The sequence below is a fragment of the Microtus oregoni genome, unplaced genomic scaffold (assembly GCF_018167655.1).
Source record: "Microtus oregoni isolate MIOR12 unplaced genomic scaffold, Mior012 000071F_ref0000514, whole genome shotgun sequence".
NCBI classification, from domain to species: Eukaryota; Metazoa; Chordata; class Mammalia; order Rodentia; family Cricetidae; genus Microtus; species Microtus oregoni.
The window spans coordinates 5,106,551-5,124,897 of NW_024543978.1; the positions used below are offsets into that span (position 1 = coordinate 5,106,551).

At 44.0% G+C, this 18,347-nt stretch overlaps 1 protein-coding gene across 3 annotated transcripts in view; it reads right to left on the reverse strand.

The window, feature by feature from the left end:
* Positions 1–1,484: 1,484 nt before the first annotated feature.
* Rab22a (RAB22A, member RAS oncogene family) overlaps positions 1,485–18,347 on the reverse strand; it is a 52,520-nt gene continuing 35,657 nt past the window's right edge. For 2 of the 3 annotated variants that reach the window (XM_041641678.1, XM_041641680.1), the window contains 3 exons: positions 13,541–13,612; positions 13,355–13,461; positions 1,485–7,918 (listed from right to left, as the gene is read on the reverse strand). In XM_041641678.1, coding sequence (XP_041497612.1) covers positions 7,588–7,918; positions 13,355–13,461; positions 13,541–13,612 — 510 coding nt within the window. In that variant the 3' untranslated portion in view covers positions 1,485–7,587. Of the gene's footprint in view, positions 7,919–12,722; positions 12,833–13,354; positions 13,462–13,540; positions 13,613–18,347 lie in introns of all 3 variants that reach the window. The other variant, XM_041641679.1, reaches the window with a different exon arrangement.

Here is an 18,347-nt window from a genome sequence, read left to right on the forward strand (position 1 = left end):
GTCTTCAACCAGACACTATACAGATACACCAACCTTCTACCAAACACCACCACAGACACACCAGCCTTCAACAACAACCCACAGATACACCATCCTTTTACCTACACTACAGACATCCCAACACACTACCACTTACTACTGATATAATAACCTTCTTCAGATACTACCACAGACATACCAATATGGTAAAAGGCCCCACAGATACAGCAATCTTCCACAAGTCACCACAGATACACCAACATACTATGAGACATGATAGATACACCAACCTTCTACCAGACAGCACATACTCTAACTTCCCCCAAACACTACCACAGATACATCAACCTTCCACCAGACACCATATAGATTACCAAAAATACTACCAGACATCATAAAGATACAAAAACCTTCCACCAGATACCACAGATATATCAACTGTCTATTCGAAACAGGAGACACACAAACCTTCTACTCTACACCCAATAGATACATTAAAACACCACCAGACACCACAGATACACCAATCTTCCACAATACATCACAGACATACCAGCCTTCCTCCAGACACTATACAGACATACCTACTTTGTACCCAACAACACACAATTAAACCAACCCACTAACAGACACCAAAAATGTACCAATCTTCCACAATACACAATTGATACACCAACCTTTTACTAGATACCACAGATACATCTGTGTTTCACCAGACACCACATAGATACACCAAGCTTCTACCAAACACAAACCTCCCATCAGAAACCATAGATATAACAACCTTCCACCAGACATCACAGACACTCCAAACTTTTACTAGACACTACTACAGATACAACATACTACCAGAGACCACAGACAAACCACCATTCCAGGAGGCACACAGACAAACCAACCTTCTACCACATACCACCTAGATACAGCATCATACTAACAGACACTACTCAGATACACCATTCTTCAACCACACACCAACAAAGATACACCAACATCCTACCACACAGCACAAATACACCAACATTCCACTAGAAAACACATATATCAACCTTCAGCCAATACCACACATACACACCAACCAACCTTCAACCAGACACCACAGAAACACTAGCATTCCTCCAGACGGCACAAAGATAAACCAAGATACTATAAGACACCATACAGATTCACTATCATCTACCAGACAACAAAGATATACCAACCTTCCACCAGACACCGCAGAAACACCAGGCATTACAGATACACCAATGTTCAGCAGACACCACACAGATACTCCAACCTTTTACTAGACAGCCCAATCTTTTGGAACTCTATCCCTCAGCCTGTTAGGAATGCCTTTGGAGTAAGTGGTTAGAGTGATGTGAAGGGCGGTGGGTGTGGTACATATAACCAGAAATTGCAGTACTTGGCTGAATTCATATTTGGGTTAAACTTGAAGAAAACATCTCAATAAATAAAAGAATTGTGTTGAATATTGTTGAAGAGAAAAAGCACCAGAGTCTAAATCATGCATCTGTAAACACAGCATTTTATTAACGAAATGTTTACACCTCTCCTGACATAAATCTTATAGTGATGGAGCATGCCATACTCTATAAAAGCATACAATACAAGTCAAGCTGAAGAAACACTGTTCCAAAGGATGCTAGATTTACCATCTGCAAACAGGTCACAAAAGAAAAATCTTACAACGAGAAGGAAAAGGTGGAGTTTCCTTTCTTCAACGTTTACAAACAAAACACAGACTTAGGCCCAGCCAAAGGTCAGACTGCAAAAATGGTCATCAAACATCCATACAGGCTTGTGAAGCCACGGCTTTTCATTCAGGCGTTTAGAGTGTTACCAGGCTTGGGAAACCAGGAACAATTCGATTTTCATACAGATGCTATTAAAAAAGGCACAGGGCGCTACTCCTTCCACTGGGTCTTGACAAGGGGTGGCACTCTCAGGAGCAGAAAGGATTGCTGGTACAGGGCTTAGGTTTTCTTTCCTTCAAACTTTGTGCAGCTGATTCTCCAGTCCACCACCCTATCACCCACAACAGATCCCATTTCGTCATTCAGTTGTGTTTGCCTTGCAGGCTCATGCTGCCTACTGCCCTTTTGAAAGTCCTGGGGGCTCTTTACCCCACAGGGAAGGGCATACCATACATGCCAAGATCGCTGGGGCAGAGTGCCTGAGGGAGAGCCCACAGAAAATGAGAGTAAGGCAAGAATTCAGTGTCGATCATAAGGAAGGCAGGCCATAATTTCTGAAGGTCAGAGCAGCGATGGATGATGGTATAAGTGACTTGTGATGTAAAATGATGGAAAGACTGAGTGGGACATTAAAAAAAAAAGATCCTTCCCAGGGCAATAAAGTTATGTCTACAGAACACAACCAATGGTTTAAAAACAGAGCCGCATCAGCTGCTGACTACCCAGCTGCCACTCATCCTCCCCCACCAATCTAACTGGTCTCTCTGACATCGTGGGGGAATGACCCAAGTTGAGAAAATTTCATGACCATGTAGTAACAACAAAAAGGGATTTGGGAGGTAGGGGCTCCATCCTTGCTTCCAAGCTTTTCCAAGGGGTGAAATGGATAATTAAAGTGTAAATGCCAAGTGCTAATGGTGGTCAAACAATGTTAAGACAAGCCCTAAAAGCAAACAGTATAATGGGAGGAGTCTGGCAGTGATCTGGAGCTGGCGAGCATGGGGAGGACTCCAGGCTGGCTGAGCAAGTAATTAAAGCCCTGCTTTGTGGAGCAGTGGATGAAGCACACACTGGGTTTTAGATGCTTTGGGGGCCTCCTTGACAATGTTATAGTTAGTTCTATGTAAAGATGAATCCCTTCAGTGGACTGCTGTCCACAACCTGCCTCTAAACACTGTCCAGTTCCTGAATCAAAAGTGGTACGAGGACAGCAGCAGATTGCCATCTCTACTGTGCCATTAAGGAGGACATTAAGACCCACGCTTGAAAACTGTCAATTAAAGAAGGCTCTAAAAAAGACATTACTGTCTTAGACTCCCCATTAATTGGGAGACAGAGCTTGGCACTTTTTAAGTCGTGTCTGTGGAGACCTACCCGGATTTTTGCTTGTTGTAATTATGCAGCATTTTGATGAGGCACTGGGCACCATAAAATGAACTCACAGCAAATTAAAACATTTTTTCCCTGCAAGTTTTTTGGACATTATGGTTTCAATCTTACTATCTACTATTTATATATTCTAATCTTGCTATCTAAAACGTTCAACATAATGAAAGGAATCGATGGAAGGTCTGAGATTCTATTTTATTAAACTTCTGAATCCTTTTGTTTTGAAGCCAAAAATATTCTAGCACATCTCTAATTGATTACCCTCTGAGAGGAAAGAACACAGATATTAGTTATTTCTGATGGTACAGACCATCAAATTAAACTTGATCTATGCTGGTGGAAGTCCTAGTTCCAGATAGTAAATCACTCCTACATGCTCGGAGCATCCTGAAGGACGAGCTGAGAAATACAGTGATTCCAAGCTCTATTCATTTGCCCTTCTCAGCATGTCTAATGAACTTCATCAGTGTAGGCCCCTAACTCATCACCTTCTGAGGTGCAGAAGGAAGGCTCCTGAGAAGGGTAATACCCTTCTAATATTTTTTAGAGCTTCATTTTCACATAAAACAGGACAAATGCCCTGGAATTCCATTAACATTTCTTGCAAATCAGATAATCAGATTGCCTGGTTTTCTATCCCTGGACAAGATCTCTGCCGTCACAGGAAATCTGTCGAGGTCATTCTTTTAAGTCTCAGGCTAAATTCTACCTGACCCTCCTTTTCCTAAACTGCACAGTGCTCTGTTTGTCTTCTAGATAATGTACTGCACAGAACATTTTTTAAACATTATGACACTTATTTGTGTGTGTGTGGTGTAGGAGGACACGTGGCGATCAGAGGACAACTTGTGGAATTGTCCTTCTACCCTGTGGGCTCCAGAGACTGGACTTGTGTCATCAGCCTTAGAAGCAAGTGCCTTTACCTGCCGAGCCATCTCGTCAACCTCATTAAAAAAAAATCAAAATCATTCATGGGTTGTCTTAAACCAACATCTTTTATCATCACCCCCCCCCCCCCCCATGAAGGCATAGTTAACAGCTTGAATCTTAAAAGTATATCCCATTTCTTCCTTAAAAACTGATAAAAATCAAACAATGAACAAAAATTGTGCTGCTTGTCCCTTCAAAATAAATTTAAGTAAGAACTTACAAGGGATTCCATGACCACTCTGCTCTCACCAGAATCAGGCTGAAGAGCCTGGTAAGTTCTGTGGTCCAAGCCACCTGTCTGGCTGCCATGCTCTGAAGCACGACTGGCCGTTAGAGAAGAGCTAAGGGTTCCCAGCTACCTTTCCCCAGGAGGATTCTCTCCTGACTCCTGCAGGGTCTTGCAGACACATGGGTGGCTAAGGGCTAGTTGCAGAGATCACATAGTATGAGGGTCCACATGTCACAGTCTCTGAATGAATGGGTGAGAAATGTTAAACGGAACCCCATTAGCCTCTTTTGCAATAGAAAAGACAGAAGGCAGCGAACTATTGCCTTTTGGGACATGGAGGCCGATGTACTGACACGCAGTGTACCCCAAACTGAACCCACCCACTCAAACATGGGAACCTTGAAATACAGCAGCAGACCCTCTGGTTTGGCAGCCCCCTGGGTGCCGGGTGACAGCAACCTACAGAACACTCTCAGCTGTATATCTTAAGAGCTTTAGAAGTCCTCAAACCCACTTTCCCCCTGGAGACAAGGAACAGATGTAAGACTTATAGGTTAAGTTCTGAAATTAAATGTGGGTCACTGCCAGCCCCCATCACATATTTAACAATCCAGAGAACAGCTAATCTTCACAACGATACTGGCCTCTTGATATAACCATGTCTCTCATAAGAAAATCTTGATCATTTGACCTGGGTAGGCATCCAAGGAAGAGGAGCACAATGAGAAGAGGTGGGCACTTCAAATATCATCATAAATGGGGAACAAGGACCCAGGTTATTTTAAAAGGAATAAATCTCCCGACTGCCATGTACAGTGCTTGTCTTGGCTGCAGCTGACAAGCAGGCAATGGAATTTCATTGGGAACCAGAAAGGCTTGCAGTAGGTATTTCTCTCCAATCACTTCTCACAGAGTTCACACTGAAGGACACTTAATCAGACTCTCACTTTATGTTCTTTTAATCACCAAATGATAGTTAATTAGTTATCACAGAATCAGAAAAACACTTATGTAAAAGAAGAGATCGAGAGACCAGTGGCTCCTAGGATTGGACACCTGCAAGGAGCTTATTTCAATTTCTCTGAAAGAAATCAATACACACTGGCAGTTAATTAAAGATCTTGCCCCTTCTGTTCAGTCTTCAAAGTTTTTAAAAATGGCCCTGCATCATTTGGAACCAAAGATTTTTTTTTTGGAGGAGCAATGTCTCAATGCCTTTGGAGTCTGGCTATTTCTCTTAAGAAACAACCAGGAAACCGGGCGGTGGTGGTGCACGCCTTTAATCCCAGCACTCGGGAGGCAGAGACAGGCAGATCTCTGTGAGTTCGAGGCCAGCCTGGTCTACAAGAGCTAGTTCCAGGACAGGAACCAAAGGCTACGGAGAAACCCTGTCTCGAAAAATCAAAAAAAAAAAAAAAAAAAAGAAACAACCAAGAGACAATGTGGTCAGAATAAAGCACTATGTCTGCCTACATTTTAATATACATTTTATAGGAAGAAAGGACATGGAGACCTCCCTGTGTTCACTGACCATGGAGTGTGGGCCCAGCTGCAATCCACTGCCATTAAGCAGTACACGACACCACAGGCAGGGCAGCCCCCTTCATTTCTTGGACAGACTGGTGACAGAGTGGGCAAGAAAGACATGAACACAGGGTCATGACCATGAGTCATGCTGCTCATTCTGTTGGGAAGACATGCAGCCATGGCCAGAGTCACTCCCTCCATGTGGCATGAGAGGGAATCAGCTAGAGAAGTCACAGGTGCCACAGGACAGCAGTCACTGCATGCCCCACGACTTCCAGAATTTACTGGACTGTTCAGATCATGAATTTATACCGTTTTTTGGTGAAATGAGACAGAAAGGGTCTCACATGGGCAGCCTCGTCCACATGAGCTGAGCAGTGCTGTTTTCTGCAGGTGTATGTCAAGTCGTATCAAGCCACTGCAGGTGGAAGCAGCTCAGTCTTGGGAAATCACAGGGTTTTCTCACGTGTGAGAATTTAATGCTGCGCAGGAGGCTCAGGGACGAGGTGACAATGAGTCCACACAAGGCGCTCCCAGTCTGACTTGAGTAAGAGTAAACAGCTGAGACGCTCACGAGGCCTCACCCAGGTCTGTGTCATCTGGGCTGCCCTTTTGCTAAAACCTCTCCATGTGGAGCATGTATGGGAGGGTGCAAAGTAGTAACAGTTGTTTTGAAAAGTTTTGACTGTTTAGTTAAGGACAGCTCTGAAAACACAATTTGGTTTGAAATTCAAGCTGTTTCATTTCCTATTTAATCTTGTAAATTTCCTTCCCTTACAATACTTGGGCTGGAAGGGTGCCAAATTAGACCAGGAACAAATTTCCAGCAGTTTCACTTGGGGGCTTTATTTTTAGATTATATTAAGAACCTCATTAGGCTCCTGAGGGAAAAGAGTGCAAAGCACTAGCAGAGGCAAGAGAGAATAAAGGAGGTGAGGCGAACTGGCTGTTCTATGCAAAGCACTGTCAACACAGTTGGTCTGAGCTCCCTACTGCTAAGGCCAGGTGAGTGCTGGGTGCTAGGCTCTCACTTGCCCCAGGCTAGCAAGGACCGGTCAGCTTGTCAAGGAGGCATATGTCTTTATTACCATTTCCAGATGGGATGCAGAAGGGCAAGGGGAGGAGGAAGGAGCTGTGAGCTAAGTGCTCCATGCTTTTGCACAAGGTGAATGCGCTTCAAAATCTCCTGTGGACTGGCTGAAAAATGAGTGGGTGCACGACTAAATGGAGTACTAAATGTGGAATTCAAAAGTTATTAATGTATTTACATAATTTATAATTTTAAGCAATGGTCTCATAAATATAGACTACAAATGTACATATGCTAGGCAGCACACATTTGTTTTTGTTTTTTCCACCAAATACCTGGACCAAAAACCAAAAAAATCATTTCCTTTGTTCTTTCTCTCTTCCTTTTAAAGCACTGCTTATCTCAACTGACTCCAGGTAACATCTCTACACCATCACCTGGACCATGAGCGCTTACTGAGAAAGGTAATGATAAAACTAATGTGTGGTGACACATACTGGGTCGGAAGGAAACCCGAGGTGAACCAGGCCGCCGCCGCCGTGGCGTTAATTTACTGTGTATGAAAGTGCTTGAGAGATGGTGGAAACTGTTCCAGGGCCAACCGTCCCTCCACTTGTGATCATTTTCCACATCTTAAATGATGCAACTCTGACACTAGCGACAAGGACCAAGGAGATGGCCATCTCCACAGCGTTTTCCCTTAAGATCCACAAAAGTGCTCGTTTCCCTTTACAAATGATACACGACATCCTGATTACAAAAGTACCTGCAGTTCAGTCCTACCATCCATACATCAGATGCTCCTTTCAGCTAGTCAGCAGCCAAGGATGTGGTCCCTTTGCACACCAGAGTCCGCGACACAAGTCTGCAGTTACAAACACCTGCTTCAGTCTTCCAAGAGTACCCAACAGCCAGTTCCTCTGAGTCCTTTTTGCATGAAGAAGACTCCAGGGCACGAGGCGGCTGCCAATGGCAGGAACTGGCCCTCCTGCAACATCCAGGACCACCCGCTTCTTCATTAGTGTGGGGCCCCGGGTTGTCAGCAGCAGCTTCGCTTTGGCTCCGATGGCTGTCTTCGGAGTTTGAAGCCTTTGCCGCCAGACGGCGGGTTGGCATCTGTGGATGGAATTCTTCGGCCTACACCAAAGAGAGAAGAGAGGAAAGGAGAGGAGGCACAAGCTTTGATTTCCTAATCTGTTCCTTCTCATACACAATTTTGGCAACGCAACATGTCAGTTTCATTGAGGTAAGACAAGGAAGATGACAGGGACAGAGTGTGCCTATTCACAGTGACCCAGCATCACCTAACCCTGATCCTACAAGACACCCGCCACAGTGAACAAACACTGCTATGGCAGCAGAAGTCACCAGTCTTTTAGATGTCACTAGTTCTTAAACTAATATACTTCTATTCCAGGATCCAAATAAGAATAAACAGCATTTAGTAAGCTTTTTAAATACAAAAATTAGACTAAAAACATTTTCTCTTGAGCCAGTAAACATACACACCTAGGAACAAAAACAAAAGACAACCAACAAGCTTGGTTTCATGTCTCATGGCAGAAGTCATCACAGGCATGTGGACACTCCCAGATGTACTCAGCTCCTTTGCCCTCAGGATGGTCCCTCACAGAACACAGTGGGATGCTGTGTCTCTGAATGGTTGAGCATCTGCACTGTCTCTAGCGATCAACACCAATCCCCAGGATGTCAGTGTTTTGAGCAACTGTGTGTGGGGGGGACTAAGAAACTGGAATAGAGGAGCCAGGGCACTGCTCCACTCCTGAGCGTGTATCTGTCACATGCACCAAACTCCCAGTGACTACCTACTGCAATTTAGCTTTTGACAGATGCTGCCAAGTTGCTCTCAGAAGAGGCTGTGGCATTTTATCATCGACAACAATGTAGGAGAGGGACAGGCTTCACTTTACTGCTCTGTGAGGCTAATGTCAATTTTGAGAAAAGCTTCAATCACCATCCACCCACCTGGCTGACATGGCTCAAGGCTGCTTCTTGTACAAAGGCATTCCTGCCCTCCTCCTCCTGCTCTATTCTAACCCTCACATATCACAAAGCACCAAGACATCAGCATCATGCTGGACTTGTTTTCTGTGTGGCTGGCATCCTCGTACTAGACTGGGCCCTCCAATCTTGCCTGTTTTCTGCTCTGGCACCCTCTGATCTCTGTGGCATAGCATCAGGCAGAGAAAGGCTTTCTGTCTGCTTGTTTAAAGAGGGAATTAACAGACAGGAACATCTGACATCAGCAAGGCTGAGAGAAAAATTCCTGACAACCCCCTGGGTGTGGCTGCAGAATCTTGAGGGCTCTCCCCCATGGGCGGTAACCTGTGTAGACAGCACACAGTGTGACTTCCACTTGGACTGTCCAAATGTGCTGTGACACTGCTGTGAATAAATCACCAATGTAGTTAAGTCTCTCGAAGACTCTTGTTATTATGGTTTTCTCAATAAACGGAAGCTGGTACCACAGAGGCAACTGTGAAATGTGACAGAAGATTTTCAAATGTGACGAAGTGATTTAGAAGAAAGCAGGAGACAGCTTGATGGTCTGGGAATGACCAATGGTTTCTTAAGCAGGAACTATGGTGAGTATAAAGGAAAGTGAGTACAAAGGGACTCTGGGTAAGGTTAAGAAGCTCAGTCCATTGAAGGACTGGTTCAGAAATCAAAGTCAAACCTAAGGGAAGATATTTCCAACACACATAACCAACCAGGGACTGACATCCAGAGTGAAGTACAAGTCATTAGGAAGGGGGGTGGTGACTCGGCAGAGGCAGGCAAGAGATTAAGAACTCTGAAGAAGAGGATGCCAGCTACTATCCAGGTGGAAATCTGTATGCGGACAGGCGCTCAGCTTCAAGGCAGACACGGAGATTCAGACCCTGCCTCTCCCACAGACTGACAGGGAAGAAATCTTGTACACCACTGCTGTGGGCAGCAGCTGGCACAAGTACAACTTTGTAAACTGTTTGGCAGTAAAGTCACAGTGAACACATGCAAACCTAATGACCCAGCCATTTTTCTCTTGGGCACAGAGATACTGAGCAAAAAATGCATCCAGATGTTCCCCAGAGGACACAGGATGTTCATACAGCAGTCTGAAATTGCCCTAAGTTGGAAACAACTGCCCAATGTCTGTCAACAACAGAAGGGACAATTATACAGTAAACAGTATCCATTTCTTCATTTTCCAACTTTGTGATCTGACACTAACATACACTAGCATTGTGATTGCATCTTTTGCAGCTGTATGGGATGTACAGACAATTTAAACATGTGATATAGAGTAGCAGCCAGACACAGAAGAGTAAATAGGGTGGTCAGTTGGCAGAATGCCTGCTTAGCATATGTGGGTTCAATTCCCAGCACCGAACAGGCAGGGTGGTGCCAGTATATTCTAGGGTGAGAAGGGAGAGAAAGGAGGTCATCAGTCACAGAGCTCGTGTGAGGTCAGGCCGGCTACAGAAGATGGAGACAGAGAACAACAGAGGAAACAGTAAGAAAGTGCTGTGCAGTGTTTAATCTCAGCATGGGGGATGCAGAAGCAGCAGATCTCTTTGAGTTCAAGGCCATATTGGCCTACAAATAGAGTTCCAGGGCAGCCTGGGCTATATAGTGATAGCTTGTCTCAAAAAATAAAACAAGGGGGCTGGAGAGATGGCTCAGTGGTTAAGAGCATTGCCTGATCTTTCAAAGGTTCTGAGTTCAATTCCCAGCAACCACATGGTGGCTCACAACCATCTGTAATGAGGTCTGGTGCCCTCTTCTGGCCTGCGGGCATACACACAGACAGAATATTGTATACATAATAAATAAATATTTAAAAAAAATAAAAAATAAAACAAACAAAAGCACCTGAAGTCGGCTATCAGGATGGGTTACCCGTGGGGAGGCAGCAACTGTGCTTCCCGGAGTGTTGAGCACAGGCTTTGTTCTTTCTGAGACAACCTGGGAGTACCTCTGTGCTTCTGAAACTGCCCTTTCCTATATGCACGTTATGCTTCAACCCAAAGTTCGTGTCTAGGCATAAGTTACTGACAATACTCACTGAACAAAAAATAAAGATGATTTCTAACTCTGTCTGGTTTCTATCTCTGTGGCCATGTTCAATTCTTCTCAGTTACAAGTATGCACTAGGTCTTTGCAGTGCTGGCAACTGAACCTAAGGCTTTGAACATGTCAGGGAAGTCACAATCACAGCGCTGCACCCTGTTTATGTACATTCTGGCATAAGGATTTGTTGCTCGTAAACCTGTTTATTTTTAAAATTGCTATGGTACAGAGAAAGAACCCACAACAAAACCAATAGTCTCAACACACGGCACACTGTCCCGACAGACCTGGCTACCTGTTAGCTATGAGCACCATGTCTACCCCTGGAATGAAGAGAAATGCTTGAGTCTGCCATGGACTCTGAAAAGGTTTAAATTAGTGGTCAACTGAAACAATGGAACACATGCATAAAAACCCAGATCTCTGAGCATCTAACTCATCACAGTACTAGATGTGTGGATTCAGACTTGTCAATTCTCGAACTTTGGAGGCTGAGGAAGGGGACTGCTGTGAGTTCAAACCTGGGCTATAGAGTGAGACTCTGAGCCCCTGCCTCATAAAGGAAATACAAAATGAGAACAAAGCATGCCTAATCTCTAGAACCCAGGGTGACCCCAATTACTGCAATTGATTGGTCCAGCCCATGGGGGACCACTTCTGCTCCCTTTGGGCAGTCCCTGAATGGATCTGGGGGGGTCTTGCAATTCATGACTTTCACCTTCACCAAGGCCAAGAGCTCTTATAGCTTCTAGCTACTTTGGATTTCAACCTAAGGGCAGTTAATAGGTAAATGTACTATGCTTGGATGGGTGCTCCCTTCATTTGGGAGCTGACTATGCTCTGTGAAAGCAAGTTATTTAGCTTGAGGCCTGTACTGTCAGGCCTCAGCCCCCATCCCACTGCCTCAAAGAGTCCTTCATCAGGCCTCAGCTTCCAACGCTCTTCCCCAGAGGGGCTTTCTTGGACACCTTGCACACATGCTTACATCTATCTCATTGCTTTCTTCATGTCTCTTATTACTATGTGAAATGATCCTATTTATCTGGAGTTCACTGCCTGACTTGCTCAACAGAACAAGCATTCCAAGAGAGCAAGGGCTGTGTCTATCTTCTTTAGACTGGCTCCCTTGAGTCTGGAACAGTTCCCAATAAATATTTTGATGAATCTGAATGAAATGAATAAACACAGAACCAATCTGCAGAGAATCCCAAAGGCACCAGGCAGCTTTTCTCACCCACTGTCAACATGCTAACTCTCTGAAGGAGGAGAAGGGGAGTGGTCTGACCCTTCCCTTGCCAAGGACTAAGTTTGTGGGTTTTCTTACAGACAGACCATACCCACATGGCATCCCCCTTGAGCTATTTTTTTTTCTCTTCTAGAAATCTTTATTATTTTTAATCCTGTGTATATCTGTGTATAGGCATGAACAAACAAGTTCAACTGAGTTCAGAGGCTGGAAGTGTTGGGCCCCCTGGAGCAGAGTCCCAGGTGGTTGTGAGCACAGTGTGGTGCCGGGAATGCACTCAGGTCCTCTGGAAGAACAGTGTATGCTCCTCCTTGCTAAGCCGACTCTCCAGATTATTCTGTTCATTTCTGATGGCCTTGGATGAACAACGTTTACAAGAGGAAAGAGGAAAGCAGTTTTGACACTGAGAGGCATCCTTTCTGGAAAGGCACTATCTACCAAGCAACATCTCTCCAGAAACCCCACTGCAACAGAGACTCTGGCTGTCCTCATCTGCTCAAATCTCCTTTCAAGGACACAATCTCAGAGACTACTTCAAACAAGTTGGGTTCTAACCAAAAAGAAAATTCTGTTTTTGTTTGCCCTGAACAGAGGAAACCCCCAAAATGCAGGGATACTTACTAATTTCTATAAAGAGTTCATTTATGTTTATTGCATTTTTTGCGCTGGTCTCTACAAAGATGGCATGAATGGAATCAGCGTAGTCCTTAGCATCTCTCTCCATGACTTCTCTGGAAGGCAACAATTGCTAATCAGAGGGTCTGTCCCTTAAGACCTTCCCTCACCCCACCCATACAGAAGGATCATCCACGGCATGAGCCCAAACAGTCCTTCCAGTTACATGATTTTTATGACAAGGTTTTCTCCAACCCCTATATTAAAAAGCCCTCCCCCTCAACAAAACAAGGTCCCTGCTCTGGGAATCAAATGTGTGGTGCACTGAAACTACCAATAAAATGCACTTTTTGTATTCTATTACTCTGTGTTATAGCAGCCTGAGAGGCAATGATCTCAGATAATGTCATATGTGATACCACTAAGGTTTGAGTAAATTACACGCCTGTCTACATGTAATATAATTAACTCCAAATGTCTTTAGTCTTCATTTTAGCTTGAAACTTCAGGGCCAACCACATAACACAAGACATTTTTCAATGTCAAAGATAAAATAAAAGCTAGACTCTTACCATGGATGTGGCTCATTAGAAAAAGAACATGTAATCGGTATGGGAATCTCTTGTCTAATAACTCACCTGACGTCAGTAAGATCGCATTTGTTCCCAGCAATGGCAACAACAATGCTAGGGGGGCCATGCTGGCGGAGCTCTCTCACCCAGTTCTTGAGCGTTGAAAACGTCTCCTGCAACATGAAAGGTGAGTAGCTAGAGGCCTGAGCAACAAATGATGGTGTCTAAGAATAAATGAATAAAAAGTCTTACTTCTTTTGTGATGTCATAAACGATGATGGCTGCTGCTGACCCTCGATAGTACATCGGTGCCAATGCACGAAACTGCAGAGGGGAAAGAAGCAATGAAACTGCGACAGCCAGTTAAGGATGTCCTCTTAGCAGACTTTGAAGTCCATTATCCCTGCACAAAAGGTAATCTTTCTCTGAAGTCACAGAAGATGACATAATGCTTCGGAGCAAACAAACCTGTAATTACTAAAGGCCAAGACTGATGGTAGTGCTGGAATGTCCCAGAAGATAGTCTAGAAAACAGCTTTATAGGAATTGAATATGGGACTATAAACAATTGTTTCAGCTAAGAAAGCTTTTTAATTGAACTCAACATTATATTCCCCAGATTCATTTGTTTAATAGTCTTTTAAACTTTGGTTTCCCAAACTAAGGAGATAAAAACACTGCTATAGCCATAGCGGTCGAGGATACCACAGGAAGGCACATACAATTAACTAATCTGGGACCATAAGGGCTCACAGAGACTGAACGGACAACCAGGGAGACTGACCTTGGCACTCTGTATATATGTTATAGCGGTGTAGCTTGATCCTCTGTGGGAAACAGTGACAGCAGGGATTGTCTCCAACTCTTTTAATGGTTTTTGGGACCCTACTCCTCATACTGGGTCATCTTGGCCAGTCTTAACACATGGGGAGGTACTTAGTCTTACTGCAACTTGATATGCCATGTTTTATTTATACTCATAGGAGACCTGCTCTTGTCTGGATGGAGACAGAAGAGGGGGTTTGGGAGTAGGAGTGGGGTGGGGTGAGAGGGTCTGGGAGGGGAGGATGGGGAGGCTGCTGCCGGGCTGTAAAATAAATAGATGAATTAAAAAACAAAACAAACACCCCCCCCCCAGAACCCACTGCTGTAAACAGTTTTTCTAGACATGAATGCACATTTGAATTTACTAGAGTGAGTGTGCAACTTGCTTTTCTGACATCTGCATGCATATGTCTCACTGCATTCCAAGTGTCATATTGCAAGCAGTTTCCGCTTCCTCTCCCCACACACTAGAGAGGGACTTAGGGAAAGGCTTACCCTCAGAGTGAGGGTAATTCAGCAGGACATTTCCTTGGAGGAGTTTGGGATAGAAAATGTGAAGCTCTTTCCTCATTCAAATCAGGGTCTTGGCCAAATGTTCTAGTGTGGCTTCCCCCCATCAAGTGTCATGTCTTCATCTTATACCCTGACTTTGAAATCTAGTACCCAAGAGTGATACAAAGTTCCTGTACTGTATCCTGATCCCTTTGCAGTGGTTAGCTGGCAGATACTATCCTTAGAGAGCACAGGGTATACATGAGAACACATACAGCCTGCTTGTGACACTCGAATGTCTCTGAGTTCACAGTCAACCTTCTGATAAAGTAGTGATATTCTAACTGGAACATCCATGAGGGAAGACATCATGACTGCTAGGGCCTGGAATGGATCTCATGCACTACAGCATAACCAAGAGCTACAAGCCAGTTCAGTCCTTTCTGCCCGACAAACATTTAAACTGTGGACTGACTTATACAGTGAAAGAGAATGAGACAGTGGCATGTAGGTAGAACTAGGATCAAGGCCCTAGCTGCCTGGCTATGGATGTACTTGTGATAGCAACATCCTTTAAAGGGTCATTTCTTTCTCTACAGTTTTGTAAGGGGAAATTCACACCAAGAAAAGCAGATTGCAAGTCTATAATGTGTAAGCCAACAAATGTAAATCCCCTTGTACATCACAAAGACAAAGCATTTCTGTCAACACAGACAATTCCCAAGATCTCTAACCTTGATAATACTTGCCCTCAAGTCCATCTGCAGAAGGAACACAACCACAGTATTGTTTTTTTTCCCCCTTTGTGCTTATAATCTGCATAGAATACCCTTTTCTAGTCTCTTATTTTCTCTTCTCTGTGCAGAGGTGTGTACATTTCTTTAAGCACCACTGATAAGGTCTGTCACGTGGCACTTCTGCCACCTCTGCCTGCTCAGTGGGGTGCTTGGTCCTTTTACAACTAAGAACATACGCTGTGTCTGGACACAGGTCTAGGGCTTTGCTGCAAATTTGTTCAAAATTTAAAAAATGCTCATCCTTCCTTTCTTCCTTTCTCTGCAGTGACTAAGTTTTAGTACCCCTAACTGGTTTCAAATTCCTGATGTTGCCAAGGATAACCTTAAACTGCTGACATTCCCACCTCAATCTCCTGCGTGAAGGGCTCCTGGCTTATGTAGTGCTGGGAATCAAACGGTTTACTGTGCCTGGTCCCAGCCCCCTTCTCTTAGCTTTTTACTATACTTTTATGCATTATTTATTAGGTGGTTGTTCTTACAAATACGATATAAGTTTTTTTCTCAATACACTTCTAATTTAAATGTATTGAATATATGCTTCCTATAAAACATCAGAATCTTAAATGAATCTAACCTTGCCTATTAGAACCTTATATAAATTTAACCTTGTCTACTTCACCATTCTTTGGCTGCTGTTGCTAAATGCTTGAAATGCACAAACTAACTGCTGAGTGAAATAGCCAGAGTTGAGAAGAAAAAAATATGCTCTTCACCCTCTATCACCTGTACTGCTTATTCTTTCTTTCTCTCTTTTTTTCAAGACAAGGTTTCTCTGTAGCTTTGGTGCCTGACCTGGAACTAGCTCTTGTAGACCAGGCTAGCCTTGAACTCACAGAGATCCACCTGCCTCTGCCTCCTGAGTGCTGGGATTAAAGGCGTGCGCCACCACTGCTCAGTTCATTATTTATTTCTGTAGGATATGAGTGGCCACTCTGTGACTGTTACTACTGAACTCTCTGTTCCCACTTTTTCTAAGACTACTTTGATTTTGTATCTGGAAAACTATCTAGGCAGACTGACTTGTTTGCATGCCCACAGCATGCTAAAGAGTCTGTCTATTGGCCTGCCTCACTGCTTCTGTAAGAAGTTACCCCATTCTTACTGTTCTCCTGTATACAATATATCTCTGGCTATTTGAGGATTTTTCTCATTATCTTCACTTTTTGGCAGTTTGACTAGGGTCCTAGTTGTACTTAAAGATTTACTGAAACTCTTAGATTTGACAGTAGATGTCTCATTAAACACTGGAAGAGTTCAGTCATCAATTACAGAAATATTGTCTTTAACCTGTACCCCTTCTTCATTCCTTCTGGGTGCCAGCTCTGTTTTACTCGGCCAACCACATCCATAGACTGTTGAGACTTTTCTGGCTTCTCCTCCTCTGGTTCCCAAATGATCTGTTCTACCGTCCACTCAGTCACCTTTGCTTCCTGACAGTGTGGCTTTCAATCTTGGTATTTTCATCATATACTTCATGAACCTCCATTCTGCATAAGCTTCCCATCGGTAGTCAATCTGCCATTCTTTGAACCTTTGGACATACTTAAAGGTATATTTTAAATTCTATGGCTGTATATTTTCATCGCAGGGTCATCCTCTGTTCTCATTTCTCCATATATGTAACAATTACAATGGCACTCTGGCCATGTCTCCCACACTGCCGTTTTGAAGAGCGGTAACTCTTATCACTTCAGCTGATTTTGTGCACTGCTAGGATGGCTTTATGTGGGTTGGTTCCAGGACACTGTCTCTCCTCTGACTAAGATGCCTCATCAAAATGCATCACATCAAGGAGTTAATCAACACCCTCTAATGTGGCAGACTGGGTTTAAATTCCAGCGCTGCTGTAAGAAGCACCAGTGAGTCTCTTCTCAGTCTGGTCATCCTGCTGATTTCGGTTGGGTTTTGCAATGTCCTCTCTGCATATTCACTTAGACATGAGGGGGGCTTCTCAACAGACCTGACTGAGGGTTCTCTTTTCTGGGATGTGTCTCCCCAGGCTTTGTTGATCTTGTCTAGTGCCCTAGCACTCTCGGACAACATCTTTCCGTATCGTAATCTTAGAGACTTTTTTTTTTTTTTTTTGAGACAGGGTTTCTCTGTGTAACTTTGGCTGGCCTCAAACTCAGAGATCTGCCTGCCTCTGCCTCCCAAGTGCTGGGACTAAAGGCATGCGCCGCCACCACCCGGCATAAAGATATTTTCTGCTCAGCTCCTTGCTACTCTGTGGCACACTAACTGGGCGTGCCTGTGAGGCCTGGATTATGACCTTGCGATGCTGCTTCAGCCTTAGTTACTAATTGTTTGGCAGCACTTTCAAAAGGCTACTTATACAGTCTCATCCAACATTTACAAGCCAGGGTGGCCATTCTGGGTGACACTCCTGTTGCTGACTTAGCCAGGGTGGCCATTCTGGGCAACACCCCTGATACTTACTTGGAAAGTCTCCCATATTATTCTGGTGAAGAAAGAAGATGGACACATAAGAAGAGTCCAAATATGTCATCACATCTGTACCTCAAATCTGGCTCTGGATTAGGGGACAGCAAACATTCGCTGTTGAGGACCAGACAAGAAATAGCTTTAGCTCTGTGGCCCTCTGTTTTGTGTTATAGTATTATTGTGTTTTTGGACCAGGATTATTGTAGAGTAAAGCACAGACAAAAATGAACAGATAAGCATGCCCGTGTTCCAATAAAACTTTATTTATAAGAGTGGATGGTTGGTTCAACATGGCCCATGGTCTGGCAATCCCAGCTCTGGATGCTCTTAAGCTGTCCTTGTCCCAATTTAAGCACTAACAACAACTGCTTATTATGAACACTGCGAGAACTGATAAGACGTCATGCTGTTCTGACCTTTGTGGAACAGTAAGGCAGAACAAGTACAGGAAAACACAGGGTTGTAAAATGGTTGTTAGCGGTGTGGCTGAGAAGCCTTCTAGA